This window comes from Lepus europaeus, chromosome 7 (genome assembly GCF_033115175.1).
Source record: "Lepus europaeus isolate LE1 chromosome 7, mLepTim1.pri, whole genome shotgun sequence".
Taxonomy (NCBI): Eukaryota; Metazoa; Chordata; class Mammalia; order Lagomorpha; family Leporidae; genus Lepus; species Lepus europaeus.
This window is the reverse complement of record NC_084833.1, coordinates 102,204,067-102,219,383: the sequence shown is the minus strand read 5'-3', so window position 1 is coordinate 102,219,383 and position 15,317 is coordinate 102,204,067. Positions and strand designations below refer to the sequence as shown.

The 15,317-nt window shown below is 41.6% G+C and overlaps 1 protein-coding gene across 1 annotated transcript in view; it reads left to right on the top strand.

The window, feature by feature from the left end:
• ZW10 (zw10 kinetochore protein) overlaps positions 1-14,781 on the top strand; it is a 39,144-nt gene extending 24,363 nt beyond the window's left edge. The window contains exons 11-16 of the mRNA XM_062197031.1: positions 3,365-3,436; positions 7,939-8,108; positions 9,620-9,750; positions 10,273-10,404; positions 11,148-11,350; positions 14,174-14,781. Of these exons, the coding sequence (XP_062053015.1) occupies positions 3,365-3,436; positions 7,939-8,108; positions 9,620-9,750; positions 10,273-10,404; positions 11,148-11,350; positions 14,174-14,294 (829 nt within the window). The 3' untranslated portion in view covers positions 14,295-14,781. The remainder of the gene's footprint in view (positions 1-3,364; positions 3,437-7,938; positions 8,109-9,619; positions 9,751-10,272; positions 10,405-11,147; positions 11,351-14,173) is intronic.
• Positions 14,782-15,317: the final 536 nt, after the last annotated feature.

Here is a 15,317-nt window from a genome sequence, read left to right as displayed (position 1 = left end):
TTTCTTAAGAAAATTAGCTGTAATTCTTTGAGTTTTCTCATCCTATTAATTTTTTTTCTAGAAAAACAGTGTACACATGTTTATTTTCCAACTTTTATTTACATTAATGTAGATGTTATTTACAATAACAAGATGTTAGACCACATATATGGATGGACAAATGGATTTCTTTGACATTAAAAATTGTTAATCTTGGCCAGCATCTGTAGCTAATCCCATTTTGTTCCTAAAAGCTCCTGGCTCCTGGCTTCAGATAGGCCCAGCCCTACCCATTGCAGCCATCTAGGGATAGGCTGGGCCTATTTGAAGCCAGGAGCCAGGAGCTTTTAGGAACAAAAAGGGATTAGCCACAGATGCTGACCAAGATTAACAATTTTTAATTAGTTTTGTTGAGAACTAATTAAAAATTAAAATAAAAAAAATTTTTAAAGTATACATCTCCCCCCCCAAAAAAAAATTTGTCAATCATTTTTTAACTAAGTTTTTTACTTTTGGTTTAAGTTTTACTTTTGAGTAGTCCTACATGAGGATGCACATGAAAATAATTTAAAATAGGCTGGCGCCGTAGCTTACTTGGCTAATCCTCCGCCTGTGGCACTGGCACCGCAGGTTCTAGTCCCGGTTGTGGCGCCGGATTCTGTCCTAGTTGCTCCTCTTCCAGTCCAGCTCTTTGCTGTGGCCTGGGAGGGCAGCGGAGGATGGGCCAAGTGCTTGGGTCCCTGCACCCACATGGGAGACCAGGAGGAAGCTGTAGCGGCCATTAGGGGAGTGAATCAACGGAAGGAAGACCTTTCTCTGTTTTTCTCTCACTGTGTATAACTCTTCTCTCTGTCTCTCTCTCACTGTCTATAACTCTCTCTGTCTCTCTCACTAACTCTACCTGTCAAAAAAAAAAAAGAAAGAAAATAATTTAAAATACTTCTTGAAAAATAATTAATATTCAAATGTTCATTTATTATTATTGATGTTGGTAGTAATAGCAGTAGTAGTACCATCTGCTCCGATTTGCTCTGGCTTCTAGCCTAGTGTTCTTTTAACCTTTTGAAATCTAGGCCCTAGTTAGTTTACATTTCAAATATTTATTTTTACTACATTTTTAAAGTTTTTTTTTTTTTTTTTAAGATTTGTTTATTTATTTGAAAGGCAGTGTTACAGAGAGAGAGAAAGGGAGAGACAGAGGCAGACATCACCTGTCTGCTGGTTCACTCCCCCAGATGGCTGCAATGGCTAGAGCAGGCCTATCTGAAGCTAGGAGCCAGGAGCTTCTTCTGGGTCTCCCATGTGGGTGGCAGGGGCTCAAGCATTTGGGCCATCCTCTGCTCCTTTCCCAGGCACTTTAGCAGGGAGCTGGATTGGAAGTGGAGCAGCCGGGACTCAAACTGGTGCCCATATGGGATGTCAGCGTTCCTGGCAGCTGCTATGCCACAGCACTAGCCAGCCATGGTGTAATGTTTCAATTCATGTATACAGTGTATACTGATCAAATCAGGGTAATTTACATAAAATACTACTTTTTAAAGTAATTATAATAATGTGTTAGGCAGCCAAAAGTAGAAGGAAAAGAATGAAACATCCCAAATATCTGGTATCACTTTTTCAAGATGACTTCTATCTTGTATTCAGGGTACCGCAAACTCTATTCCACATCTCATACTGAATCTCTTTTTCGTTTGATAAGCTCCTTTCCTGGTCCTAGATTAAACTGAGAAGAAAATGGCAGACTGAAGCCCAAGCTGATTGTTGAGCAGGCTTACAAAAGCCTATTTCCTTTGTGTCTATGTTTAGCAGCTTTTTAACTTTTCATTCTTATAGTAGAAAACAGTTTCAGTTAGGATGTGCCTTAATCAAATTGCAATTTCACACAGACCTCCAGAGTTTATTTTATCTCCACATACAAAGCCCTCTCTTTGATTTTGCTCTAGTAAGAACATATTTACCAAGTTAGTTACGTAGCTTTAATGAATTATTTACAAATCTATTCATTTCTAATAATAAGGAAGAAAAATTCTTCCTAATTTTTTTTTTATTTTTATTTTTTAAAATTTTTTTGACAGGCAGAGTAGAGTGAGAGAGAGAGAGAAACAGAGAAAAAGGTCTTCCTTTGCTGTTGGTCTATCCTCCGATGGCCGCCGTGGCCGGTGCACTGCGGCCGGCGCACCGCGCTGATCCGAAGGCAGGAGCCAGGTGCTTCTCCTGGTCTCCCATGCGGGTGCAGGGCCCAAGCACTTGGGCCTTCCTCCACTGCACTCCCAGGCCACAGCAGAGAGCTGGCCTGGAAGAGGGGCAACCGGGACAGAATCCGGCACCCTGACTGGGACTAGAACCCGGTGTGCCGTCGCCGCAGGTGGAGGACTAACCTATTGAGCTGCAGCGCTGGCCAAAATTTTTCCTAATTAAGGAAGAATATATTCCTTTGGCAAAATAATTATAAGAATGACTATTTCTTCACATGTCACTCTCCTGAAATATAGCAGACCAGAAGTTAGACATCTAAGGCAGTATTTCTTAAAGTTTTTGAGAACATAGAACACCAAGCAATATTTTTTGTACTGAATATCTCTAGAGATTCTTTCCGATAAAAGGTGTGGTTTTTAATAGGACAAGCAGAAGCACAATCATGCTAGAACAAACCTTTCCCATTATCAAATCTTAAGCAGCTACATATTCAGCAAAAATAAAATGAAATAATTCAGTCAGATGCCATGGTAATTAATGGTAACTGTTTTTGATATAGTAGCTGTGACTTTTCTAAATATTTGTGGAATCCCTCTGAGTTATTCAAGGTACATAGTTTAAGATACTTTTTGTAGATATAGGCTATACAAACTTTTATTTGCTCTTTTGAAGTATATTTTAATAATAATAATCTTTAGGTGTTTTAAGACCAGATTTAAAGGGCAAAAAATCTTGAGGGCTAGATTCTGTCCTAGAAAATGTTGATTCATCTCCTTGCGTTGGGTAAAAAGGAGAAAAGGTGAAAGCTGAAAGTCAGGCTGGTTCAGAGAGAACCAAGTGAGTGCCTTTATTGATACCTTGCCCTTTGCAGAGTGCAGCAGGGAGTGGGTGACATTTGCTTGAGGCTTAGCTTCATTTGTTACTAAAAGCATAGTCTGCCCACCAGCAGAACATAAATTGATAAATGGAAAAGAGGCTTTGGTTTAAATGCTGCTGTTCGTAAATTTATTAATGGGTCCAGATATTTAAAACTACAATCTAGTTAGTAGATTTTGGTTGAGCGTACATTTCTATCTAGATTAATGGTGTTTTCTAGCAGTGAGCAAAGGAGATAGTGATGGCCCTCATTGAAGGTATAGTTTGAATTTTTTTCTCCTTTTCAGTAAGTCCTTTATGCATTTCTTTTTAGTGCTGTTCAACTTTTCTACTCAGTGAGGAATATCTTCCATTTGTTCCATGATGTTGTACCAACATATCACAAGTAAGTGCCACTGTATCTCATTTATGTATGGTGATTGTCTGAAATGTCTGTGTCAAGATAAATTAAGTAATATTGTAACTCCATCAAAGATATTTTGGTTACTAAAATTTATGATAAAATGTGATTTGTAAGCCATTTTAAAACACGTCTTTGGGGGCTGGGCTTATGGTGCAGCAGGATAAGTTGCCACTTGGAATGCCGGCATCCTGTAACTTGAGTGCTGATTGGAGTGCTGCTTCTGATAGTTCCGTGCTAATGCGCATGGAAAGCAGTGAAGGATGGCCCAAGTGCTTGGGCCCCTGCCACCATATGGGAGAGCTGGTGGAATTCCTAGCTCCTCGCTTCAGCTTTGACCCAGCCTCAGCCATTGTGGCCATTTGGGAATTGAACCAATGGATGGAAGATCTTTCTCTCTCTCTCTCTCTCTCTCACTCTGCCTTCCAAATAAATAAAATAAATATTAAAAAAAAAAAATTTGGAGGACTTGACAATTTATACTAAATCAATAAGGGTGCTGTAATGCTATAGTATGTTGGGTGACACAAATTTGAAAACTCAAAAGAACCCTGTTTTTTGATGCAAGGCATTTTCAGAATTATAGTACTTGGTTAGAAAACAAGAAAACCAGTCATACTCTGTATTGTTATCCTGTAATCATATCACGTTTGTCATTCAAAGCTCTGCAAACTGACCTACCACAAGAGAATGCTGTTTAACTGCCAAGTAAGATCAGTCACACTGCCTAGCTATTGTAGGCTGTATTTACTTAGCATCCTCCGTTTTGGCTCATCTGAAAAGTTACTCAGCCCTAAGCCTCCAGGTGTTCTCTTGTTTGAATTAAGTATTTTGGGTGCCTTTTATAAATGTTTTTATAATATGTCAACAAAGTTATTCATAGCCGAGGACTGTTTTCTTTTTTCTTTTTCCCCAAAGAAACCTTTTATTTAAGGAATACAAACTTCGTGCATTTCATAAGTACCAAGGATTGTTTTCAAAGACAAAATCAATTTATTATTTGAAGTATTTTTTAGTTCAGATTTTTGAACAATTAAGATGCTTTTAATTAGGCCCACCTGTTGTTTTTATTAAGCCAGACATTTATTTTGAACCTTACTATTTTTGCTTGCATTCTCTTTGCTGTGGTTTAAAATTCCTACTTCACTTTCTCTGTAGTCAAGTCAAGGAAGAGAGAAAACATTCAGGAGTCAGCTGACAGCCTTTTCCTGGATGATTCTGACCGTTGGCTTAGATGTTTGCTTGGCTTAGAACACTCTTCACTTTGTGGTGGAGTTAGATTTGCCCCTTTTTCTCCTTTGGATCCTGAAACTTTGTGTTGGACCAGTGCTTCGTGAACTTTAGTGTGTGTCAGCATCACCAGAAGCCTAGTTAAATTACAAGTTCCTGGATCCCGGTTCCTGTGCCCAAGGTTTCTGATTCAGAAGGTCTTGGTGGGATCTAGATTTTTAATGAATCTCAAGATGAGGCCATTGTTGCTTGTCAGGGCACCACACTTTTGAGATACACTGTTCTAGTTTATGGATCTCAGTTTTGGCAAAATTTTAGATTCACTTACAGAACTATATGAATATACATACAAGCATACTTAAAAAAAAATCCATGGAAAATGGAGTTAAAAGGTAAGTTTATTTTGGTGGAAAAAAATTTGGAAATTCATGTATAGTTTTTTTTTTTATGATTTATTTCTTTATTTGAAAGAGTTACACAGAGAGGAGAGGCAGAGAGAGAGAGAGAGAGGTTTTCCATTTGCTGGCTCACTCCCCAGTTAGCCACAACGGCTATTCAAAGCCAGGAGCCAGGAACTTCCTCTGGGTCTTCCCACGCTGGTGCAGGGGCCCAAGAATTTGGGCCATCTTCTACTGCTTTCCCAGGCCATAGCAGAGAGCTGCATAGGAAGCGGAGCAGCCGGGACATGAACTGGCATCTATATGGGGTGCTGGCACTGCAGGCTGCAGCTCTACCTGCTACGCCACAGTGCCGGCCTTTTTTTTCTTAAAAATTTATTTATTTTGCTTGAAAGGCAGAGTTACAGAGAAGCAGAGGCAGAGAGAGAGAGGTCTTCCATCTGCTGGTTCACTCCCTGAATGGGTTCAACAGCTGGAGCTGTGCCGATCCAAAGCCAGGAGCTTCTTCTACTGGGTCTCCCATGTGGGTGCAGGGGCCCAAGGAATTGGGCTATCTTCTACTGCCTTCCCAGGCCATAATAGAAAGCTGGATTGGAAGTGGAGCAGCTGGGACTCAAACCGGTGGCTGCCAGCCCCTCATGTATAGTTTTTTATAATATGCATTTTTAAAAATGATATATTTATTTGAAAGGCAGAGTTAACAGAGGGCAGTAGGGAAGACAGAGAGATCTTCATCTGCAGGTTCTGCAGGTTCATTCCCAAAATGGCCACAGTAGCCGGGGCTGGGCCATGCTGAAGTCAGGAGCCTGGAACTCCATCAGGTCTCCCACGTGGGTGCAGCGGCCCAAGCACTGGGGCCATCTTCTGCTGCTTTCCCAGGTGCTTTAGCAGGGAACTGGATCAGTAGAGCAGCTGGACTCTAATCAGTGCCCATATGGGATGCTGGTATTGCAGGCAATGGCTTAACCTACTTGACACAATGCCAGCCCCTAGAATACATATTTTTAAAGATTTATTTATTTATTTGAAAGAGTTACACAGAGAGAAGAGAGGCAGAGAGAGGTCTTCCATCCACTGGTTCACTCCCCAGTTGGCCACAATAGCTGGAATTGTGCCGATCCGAAGCCAGGAGCCAGGAGCTTCTTCCAGGTCTCCCATGTGGGTGCAGGAGCCCAAGGACTTGAGCCATCTTCTACTGCTTTCTCAGGCCATAGCAGAGAGCTGCATTGGAAGTGGAGCAGCTGGGACTTGAACCAGTATCCATATGGGATGCCGGCACTTCGGGCCAAGGGTGATAACCCGCTGCGCCACAGCGCTGGCCCCTAGAATACGTATTTTTAAAAAATGTTTTGAAGACTCTTTGTATTTGTACCTACAATTAGAGCTTTTGGTTAAGGTCTGGTATAAAACCCAGGCATCTGTGCTTTTTTAAGTCCTACCAGTGATTCTGATGGGTAGCTCAGTATGAGGACAGCTATCTTAAATTGGTAGTTTCTGGCTTGCATACCCTAGCCTGACATTGAGTCAGCAAACTAGAAAGTATTAATTGAATGACTGCTAGTGGATTTACAGCAAATTTCTTCCTAAGCTAGACAAATAGGTGTAGAAGAATTAAAGCAATGATAGTGGGGCCGGTGCTGTGGTGCAATGGGCACAGCAGGGTAACGCCCTGATCTGAAGCGCCGGCATCCCAGTATGGGCGCAGGTTCGAGTCCTAGCTGCTCTACTTCCAATCCAGCTCTCTGGTATGGCCTAGGAAAGCAGTAGAAGATGGCCCAAGTCCTTGGGCCCCCGCACCCACGTGGGAGACCTGGAAGAGGCTCCTGCCTCCTGGCTTCGGATTGGCACAGCTCCGGCTGTTGTGGCCAATTGGGGAGTGAATCAGCGGATGGAAGACCTCTCTCTTTCTCTTTGTAACTTTGCCTTTCAAATAAATAAATAAATAAATAAATACATCTTTTTTTTTTTTTTTTTTTTAAGCAATGATAGTAATTGTGGATGAAATTGAAACCACCTGTGGAAAGTTTTCAGCGATTACTTAGTTTGGAGTTAAGTTAAAACATCTGTATATTTAAACATTTCCCAGGTGCCTCTAATTTGTAGTCAGCATTAAAAACCAGTGAATTAGAAAGTAGTGAGGCTGGCACCGTGGCTCAACAGGCTAATCCTCCGCCTTGCGGCACCGGCACACTGGGTTCTAGTCCCGGTTGGGGCGCCAATTCTATCCTGGTTGCCCCTCTTCCAGACCAGCTCTCTGCTATGGCCCGGGAAGGCAGTGGAGGATGGCCCAAGTCCTTGGGCTCTGCACCCGCATGGGAGACCAGGAGAAGCACCTGGCTCCTGGCTGCGGATCAGCACAGCGCGCCAGCCGCAGCAGCCATTGGAGGGTGAACCAACGGCAAAAAGGAAGACCTTTCTCTCTGTCTCTCTCTCTCACTGTCCACTCTGCCTGTCAAAAAAAAAAAAAAAAAAAAAAAAAAGTAGTGAAATAATTCATTATATAAATGAAGTAGGAATTTGGAGAAAAAATAAATTTGTATTTCCAAGGACTTATCAGAGTTAAATTTCAGGGGAATTATACCTCGCTCTGCTAGGTTTCCAGTGTAGACTTGCCTCAGGTAAACACTTTGATTCCCTTAATCTTTTTGCTAATCACTGGGGTGGTGTTCTAGGATAAGGTCACATTCAGGCAGAATGGCTTCACTCCTAATAGGACTGGGAATGATGAGATTGCCTCTTAGGTACATCATTTATACAGTAGATGATTAGTAAAGCCTCGAAATACATTAGAAGAGTGGTGGCTTTCATCAACCAGAACTTCACTAACGTGGTTTCTTTCTACCTCTCCTCCTGGCCTAGGGAGAATCTGCAGAAATTGCCCCAGTTGGCTGCCATTCACCACAACAACTGTATGTATATTGCTCACCACTTGCTGACCCTTGGCCATCAGTTCCGATTACGCCTGGCTCCCATTCTTTGTGATGGCACCACTACATTTGTGGATCTTGTGCCCGGCTTCAGGAGACTTGGTAACTGAAACCCTACCTGAAGGAAAACGTGGATTATGCATCTTGTTAGCCTCATGTATTTGTTTTCTTTTTAAAAGATTTATTTATGTATTTTAAAAGGCAGAGTTTTAGAGAGGCAGAGGCAGAGAGAAAGAGAGAGGTCTTCCATCCACTGGTTCACTTCCCAGATGGCCGCAATGGCTGGAGCTGGGCCAATCCGAAGCCCAGAGCCAGGAGCTTCTTCTGGGTCTCCGACACAGGTGCAGCGGTCCAAGCACTTGGGCCATCTTCTACTGCCTTCCCAGGACATAGCAGAGAGCTGGATTGGAAGTGGAGCAGCCAGCGCCCAAATTGGATTCTGGCACTGCAGGCGGTGGCCTCACTCACTACACCACAACGCCGGCTGCAGCCTCATATGCTCATAATTCATGAATTAAGTAGTTAGAAATTAGGCAATGGTCCTAAACTGTATTGGAAGGTGGGAGGGCATTTAATTTGCAAATGATCTGTTACTTGATTTTGTAAAGTGAAGGCAGTCTTTGTAGGAGCATTACTTTTTTGTTATATGAGTTCATGGTACATTAGAGTTCCAGAATGCATTGCTGGTGTGTGTTGCAACTACTACATCAGAGTTAGCTCAGAAGAAAGCACTTAAGACTTGTATTGTGGCAATTCTGTTTGCATTGTTGATAAGAGGTCACTAATGTCAGGGCTTACTCTTTTGCAAACAAGACAGCTCCCCTTGGTTTTAATTGGGATTATTAAAAGTCAAAAGAAATGAAATGTGGAATAAATCAATACATTTAATGATAGCCTAAGAAAAGCAGAGAATCTTTATGGTTCATTTAGTTTTTCAATTCCTGATTTTCCTCTCTGGTGGTATAGGTATATCAGAATAATAAGTAGGCCGGTGCCACGGCTCACTAGGCTAATCCTCCGCCTGTGGCGCCGGCACCCCGGGTTCTAGTCCCGGTTGGGGTGCCAGATTCTGTCCTGGTTGCTCCTCTTCCAGTCTAGCTCTCTGCTGTGGCCCGGAAGGCAGTGGAGGATGGCCCAGGTGCTTGGGCCCTGCACCCCTGTGGGAGACCAGGAGGGGGCTCCTGGTTCCTGGTTTTGGATCGGCGCAGCGCACCAGCTGTGACAGCCATTTGCGGGGTGAACCAACGGAAAAGGAAGACCTTTCTCTCTGTCTGTCTCTCTCACTGTCTAACTCTGCCAGTCCAAAAAAAAAAAAAAAAAAAAAAGAATAACAAGTAGCTCCTTTTTCTATATAAATAAATTTTTTTTAAGTCTGACTCTAAGCAAAGTTTTGAAAGACTTATTATCTTGAGAGGAGGGTTGGAGGGACTGGCTAATGTATTAGAAGTAGTTGTTTCTAGGATCTATAGGACAGTGTTATGATGTTTTCTAGCAATTGTTTTTATATAAGCAGAATAGATACATGCTTTATGTTGTCTCTTCTCTTCTGCCCTGGTTTTGCAGTCTGTCATTGAATAGCTTTTACAATTCTTTCTTCTGTTTTCCCATCATAGGGACAGATTGTTTTTTGGCACAAATGCGGGCACAGAAAGGTGAACTTTTGGAAAGATTATCAAGTGCCAGGAACTTTTCAAACATGGACGATGAAGAGAATTATTCTTCAGCAAGTAAAGCAATCCGGCAGGTGGGAGGCTGTTACTAGTGCTAGAATTTATACTCTATCCTTAGATAACCTCCCTTTTTTTTAAGCAACAGAGAATATGTAATAAGTAGCTCAGGTGATTTTTTCACTCCCCCATTCGAAAATCTAGATACCTTTTACAGTCATGTTTAAGAACTTTCCCTCCACATGCCACACCAAGATAATAGGAAGCTTTCTCTCCATTACCTAGTAAGTCTATTGTAGCACGTAGATGACTCATGAACTTGAATTTGGGAAATGTAAAATGTTAGCTTCCATCTCTGCCCCTCTCTCAAGTGATTTATCTTTTTACTGCTGTTTTTGTATCTTCCAGATGAGTCTGTTTTTCATGTACCAGGGATATTACCCAGGTTCAGTACACATTCAGGAAGCAAATATTCTTGATTACCTTACATCATCTTTGCATAATCCACCCCCCTCCCCCCAAAAAAAACATATATGTAAATTTGGAAAATGTGAGTTGCCACAATCTCTGGCATGTTAATAGCTGTCTTCTTCTGACAGGTGCTACACCAGCTAAAGAGACTTGGAACTGTGTGGCAGGATGTCTTGCCAGTGAATATATATTGCAAGGCTATGGGGACTTTACTCAATACAGCGATTTCTGAGATCATTGGCCGGATCACTGCCCTAGAGGTAAGGACCATTAAAAAAATGCCTTGCTAGCCTGGAGGTGCAATTCTTGTCTCAGAAGTGACTTTAAGAAAGTGATATTTATGTCTCATTTTTAATCAACACAGATGGTAGAAGAAATTGTTCATGTTTCTTTTATCTAACTCATGTTATCTGTTTTTAGTTTTATCTTAATTCTGTTTTGCTGGAGACCTGTTAATTTCTCTTATACCTATGTAAGGAAGGATTGTACTGCTTCTCATTCTAGCATTTTTAAATTATCAATGAGGAAGATAGAAACTGGGCAGTGGTCCCAGTGTATATAGTATAAAGTAATTTAATTTGCACATGAACTGAATTGCTGAGGAAAGTAAATGCAGCCTTGTGCGGCTGTGGCATTCCCAGTACACCAGTGCAGCTGAGATTATGTGTGACCCTACAGGAAAATCACCTGAAGCCTGGATGGAATAAACCCTTGCTTGTGATAACATGCCTTGCTTGCAGAAAGCCACGCCACACTCTGCTGGAGAGATGGATTCTCTCATGCAGGCAAACTGAATTACTGATAATTTGGTGAAACATATTTTGTGTCATTTTAGCTTTAGAGTATTGTCAGAGTGCTGATAAGCTAGTCAGGTGTACTAAATTGGTCACAAAATACACTACTGTAGCTGACCCACCTGGACAGCCTACACCAAAGATCTGCCCTTTCCCTACAATTAAGCTGGCACAATTCTATTTGTTGTGTTCCCTTTGCGCAAAACTAGGACATCTCAACTGAAGATGGTGATAGATTATATTCCTTGTGCAAAACAGTGATGGATGAAGGACCTCAAGTCTTTGCACCTCTGTCAGAAGAAAGCAGGAATAAGAAATATCAAGAAGAGGTTCCAGTCTATGTGCCAAAATGGATGCCCTTCAAAGAATTGATGATGATGCTACAAGCCAGCTTGCAGGAAATTGGGGATCGGTGCGTGTAACCCTTCTACAGATGTATAAAATCTCTCCACAGCTACAAGAGTAATATTACCATTCGTAGCACTACTTGTTATAGTATTTTGAGCTTGACCATTGGTTTTGGCATGCTGTACACATGATCTAGCATTTGTAAGAAGTACAACCTTGTGATACCTGGATGAAAATTGTTGCTCACTTTAATAGTGGGTGCATTTATCTGTTTGATTTCAAACCATTGATTGGGCAACAGTTTTTGTGCAGGGAGTACAATAGTTTTAGAGGTTAAGAACCATACTCTTAGAAAAGGTTCTTCTTTTAAAAAAATATAGTGGTTGTGGTTTTCTCTCAACACCTGTCAGTTAATGTTGCCGTGCATGGAGAGTGTAAGCTCTATCGTGTAGTTTGTGGAGGTCACTGATATTTCGCAAAGCAGAATAGATGTGTGTTACTCACACATCCAGTTGTGCTTATATACTGTGTTGATTGATTACTAATGAGTAGTGTTCCTGGCACAGGCAACTCCATGTAGAGGCTCTAAGGCCCCTCTCCATCCCCGTAGCTACTGTCTGTCTGCTTTAGCTTGGTTTTCTACAGATGTCCTGTCACATTAGAATACTCATTCTAGATGTGTCTCAGCTGTTTGCAGCAAATATTATCCATTATAAAACAATGTAAATGGGATCTCTATTTGAAAAAAGTTATGTCAAAATACTTCTAATTACATATGGACAAGCCTTAGTGAATAAGAACATTGTTTTTAGGTAATAGGTTCTAGAGGTCTGCAGATGAGACCTTTTGGGCCTCCTAATAGCCTAAGAAGGATCATTGATGCCTTGTTATGAGAGAAATGGCCACATTAGTAGGTCTCAACTCTTTTTTTCTGCTTAGCAAGATCTTTTATTCTTATAGAGATTTCAGTAAACATAAGGCTAATCTCTAATTGAGAACATTCCTTACTGAAGAAGCTGGTGATGTGTAATGTGTAATTTAAGTGTTTTAAAGTTGTAACATGTGAAGCAATACAATTTATCTACCTGTTACCCAACTTTGGTAGAAACACCTTTTGAAGGCCCCTGTCTATCCTTCTCCGATGCTCCTCAGGCATGAACACATCTTGAACTCTGCTATCTCCTTGCCTTTTCTTTATATACCACATTTACATGTATTCCTGAACAATATGAAGTTCAGACTTGTCTGTTTTTGATCTTTTTATCCATGGGCTCTTCAGTAGCTTGCTTGTTTTGTTCAGTATTATGTTTGTGAAATTCATCCTTGACGTATAGCTGCAGTCAGTTTCACTGCTGTGTCATATCCATTGCATACCTGCTTCATAATTCCTTTATCCTGTTGTTTCACATTTTTACCAGTATTTGGAATTACCAGATTTGAAAATTTTTGCTCATCTAGTTAATGTGAGATGAGAACTCATTGTTATTTTAATTTGTTTTTTTCCCCAGATTCTAATGAGTTTGAGCATCATTTCATTGCTCATTAATGTTTCTTCTATTGTAAAAATGCCTGTTCTATTATTTTGCTCTTCATTTTGGGGATTGGTTTGTTTTTCATTATTGACTCTGGGAGTTCCTTGTTTTTTTAATACCAGTTTTTTTTGTCAGTTAAAATGCTTTGCCTGTGGTTCACTTTTTTTTTTTTTTTTTTTTTTTTTGAAGAACCTCTATACTGTTCTCCACAATGGCTATACTAACAGCATATAAGGGTTCCCTTTTCTGTATGTCCTCCCCAGCATTTGCAGTTTGTTTTTTTGATGATAGTTATTCTAATTGGCATGAGATGCTACCTCATTATGGTTTTTATCTGCATAATTTCCCTGATAGCTAGGGAAATGTATTTTTCATGTATTTGGTTGGCCTTTGGTATTTCTTTTTTTTTTTTTTTAAGATTTATTATTTATTTGAAAGTCAGAGTTACATAGAGAAAGGAGAGGCAGAGAGAGAGAGAGGTCTTCCATCCGATGGTTCACTCCCCAATTGGCTGCAACGGCCGGAGCTGCAACCATTCAAAGCCAGGAACTTCTTCTGGGTCTCCCACGTGGGTACAGGGGCCCAAGGACTTGGGCCATCTTCCACGGCTTTCCCAGGCCATAGCAGAGAGCTGGATCGGAAGTGGAACAGCGAGTTTGAACCGGCTCCCATATGGGATGCCAGCGCTTCAGGCATTAATGCTTCAGGGCGTTAACCCACTGTGCCACAGCGCCGGCACAGTGCAGTATAATTGTCAAGTTCCGAGAGGGCTGAATGAGCGTAGAATAAGGGGGAACAGGGGCCGGCGTGTGGCTCACTTGGCTAATCCTCCGCCTGAGGTGCCGGCATCCCACATGGGCACAGGGTTCTAGTCCTGGCTGTTCCTCTTCCAGTCCAGCTCTCTGCTGTGGCCTGGGAGGGCAGTGGAGGATGGCCCAAGTGCTTGGGCACCTGCACCCGCGTGGGAGACCAGGAGGAAGCACCTGGCTCCTGGCTTCGGATCGGCATAGTTCCGGCTGTAGCGGCCATTTGGGGGGTGAACCAACGGAAGGAAGACCTTTCTCTCTGTTTCTTTCTCTCACTATCTATAACTCTACCTCTCAAATAAATAAATAAATAAAATCTTAAAAAAAAATGAATAAGGGGGAACAATTGCACCTTGCTCACTTGGTCTCTTCATCTGGCTGTGCTAGTTAGAGCTCTGTTGAGGAGGAGATCTGTAAGCAGGAGGAGTGATGCCCAGGGCTTGTTTTATTTCCACTTGAAATGAATATTTGGTTCAAACAGTGATTTTTAAACCTTGTTTATACTTCAGAGACCTGGTGGAAACTAGAATTCTATCTTTTGTTTTGCAGGTGGGCAGATGGGAAAGGGCCCCTGGCAGCTGCATTTTCCTCAAGCGAAGTAAAAGCTTTAATTCGTGCCTTGTTCCAGAACACAGAAAGAAGAGCGGCTGCCCTTTCTAAGATTAAATAGCACCGTCCTCCTGAGAAAGCCATGTCTTGTCTGTGCTGATTCCTCCCCTGGTGTAATTACTTCTTTAAAGACTTCTTGGAGTCACTTGTTGGTGTTGGTGAACCAGTCTGTCATGCAAGTTTGACTTCACACAAGCACATCTTACCTCCTGGCCTATGTGAGGCTTTGCTGAAGAACTAGATACTAAGATGTCAAGTGAAGCACCTCAATCCAGTGACTTATTGGCCACTTTTCTTTGATAGACAATAAACTCTATAGGGCAGTTTTATTTTAATACTGTTTCTAGGGCCCTGTGGGAACTGTATACATTGTAAATGTAGGCCATGGCTTTGGATTAAGGAATCCAAGAGATTCTAAGAGTTAAGGTAAACAATTCATGAGCAAATGAGAGAGATTTTTTAGCGGGAGTAAAGGTACCTTATTTGGCCTTGCAGAAATTGAGGAGACTTCCTGTAATATTTCTTTCCAGTAAAAAGTACTTTTCAGAGTTAAGGGTGAGAGTCTTTAATAATATGGGAGCTTTGACAAAAGAGACCAATACGTTTTCTTACCTTGAACACCATTCTTTTTATTGGCGTGTGTGGGCCTACCCGAAGACTCACTGGCTTGTCACCTCCTTTCTTCTTACTACTACCTGATAATTTCTCAGAATTCCTAGGCCTCCTAGCACTTTATTTTAAATGTAAGTTTTTGGTACTTTTTGGAATTCCAACTGAATTTTATTTTCTTGGCTGAGTTTTTCCCCCTTTTTAAAATTTATTTTATTTTTAGATTTTATTTATTGGAGAAGCAGACTTACAGAGAGGGAGAGACAGAAAGGTCTTCCAATCTTCTGGTTTACTCCCCAAATGGTTGGAACGACTGGAGCTGGGCAATTCCAAAGCCAGGAGTCAGAAGATTCTTCCGGGTCTCCCATGTGGGTGCAGGGGCCCAAGCACTTGGTCCATCTTCCACTGCTTTCCCAGGCCATAAGCAGAGAGCTGGATCGGAAGAGGAGCAGCCAGGGCATGAACCAGTGCCCAT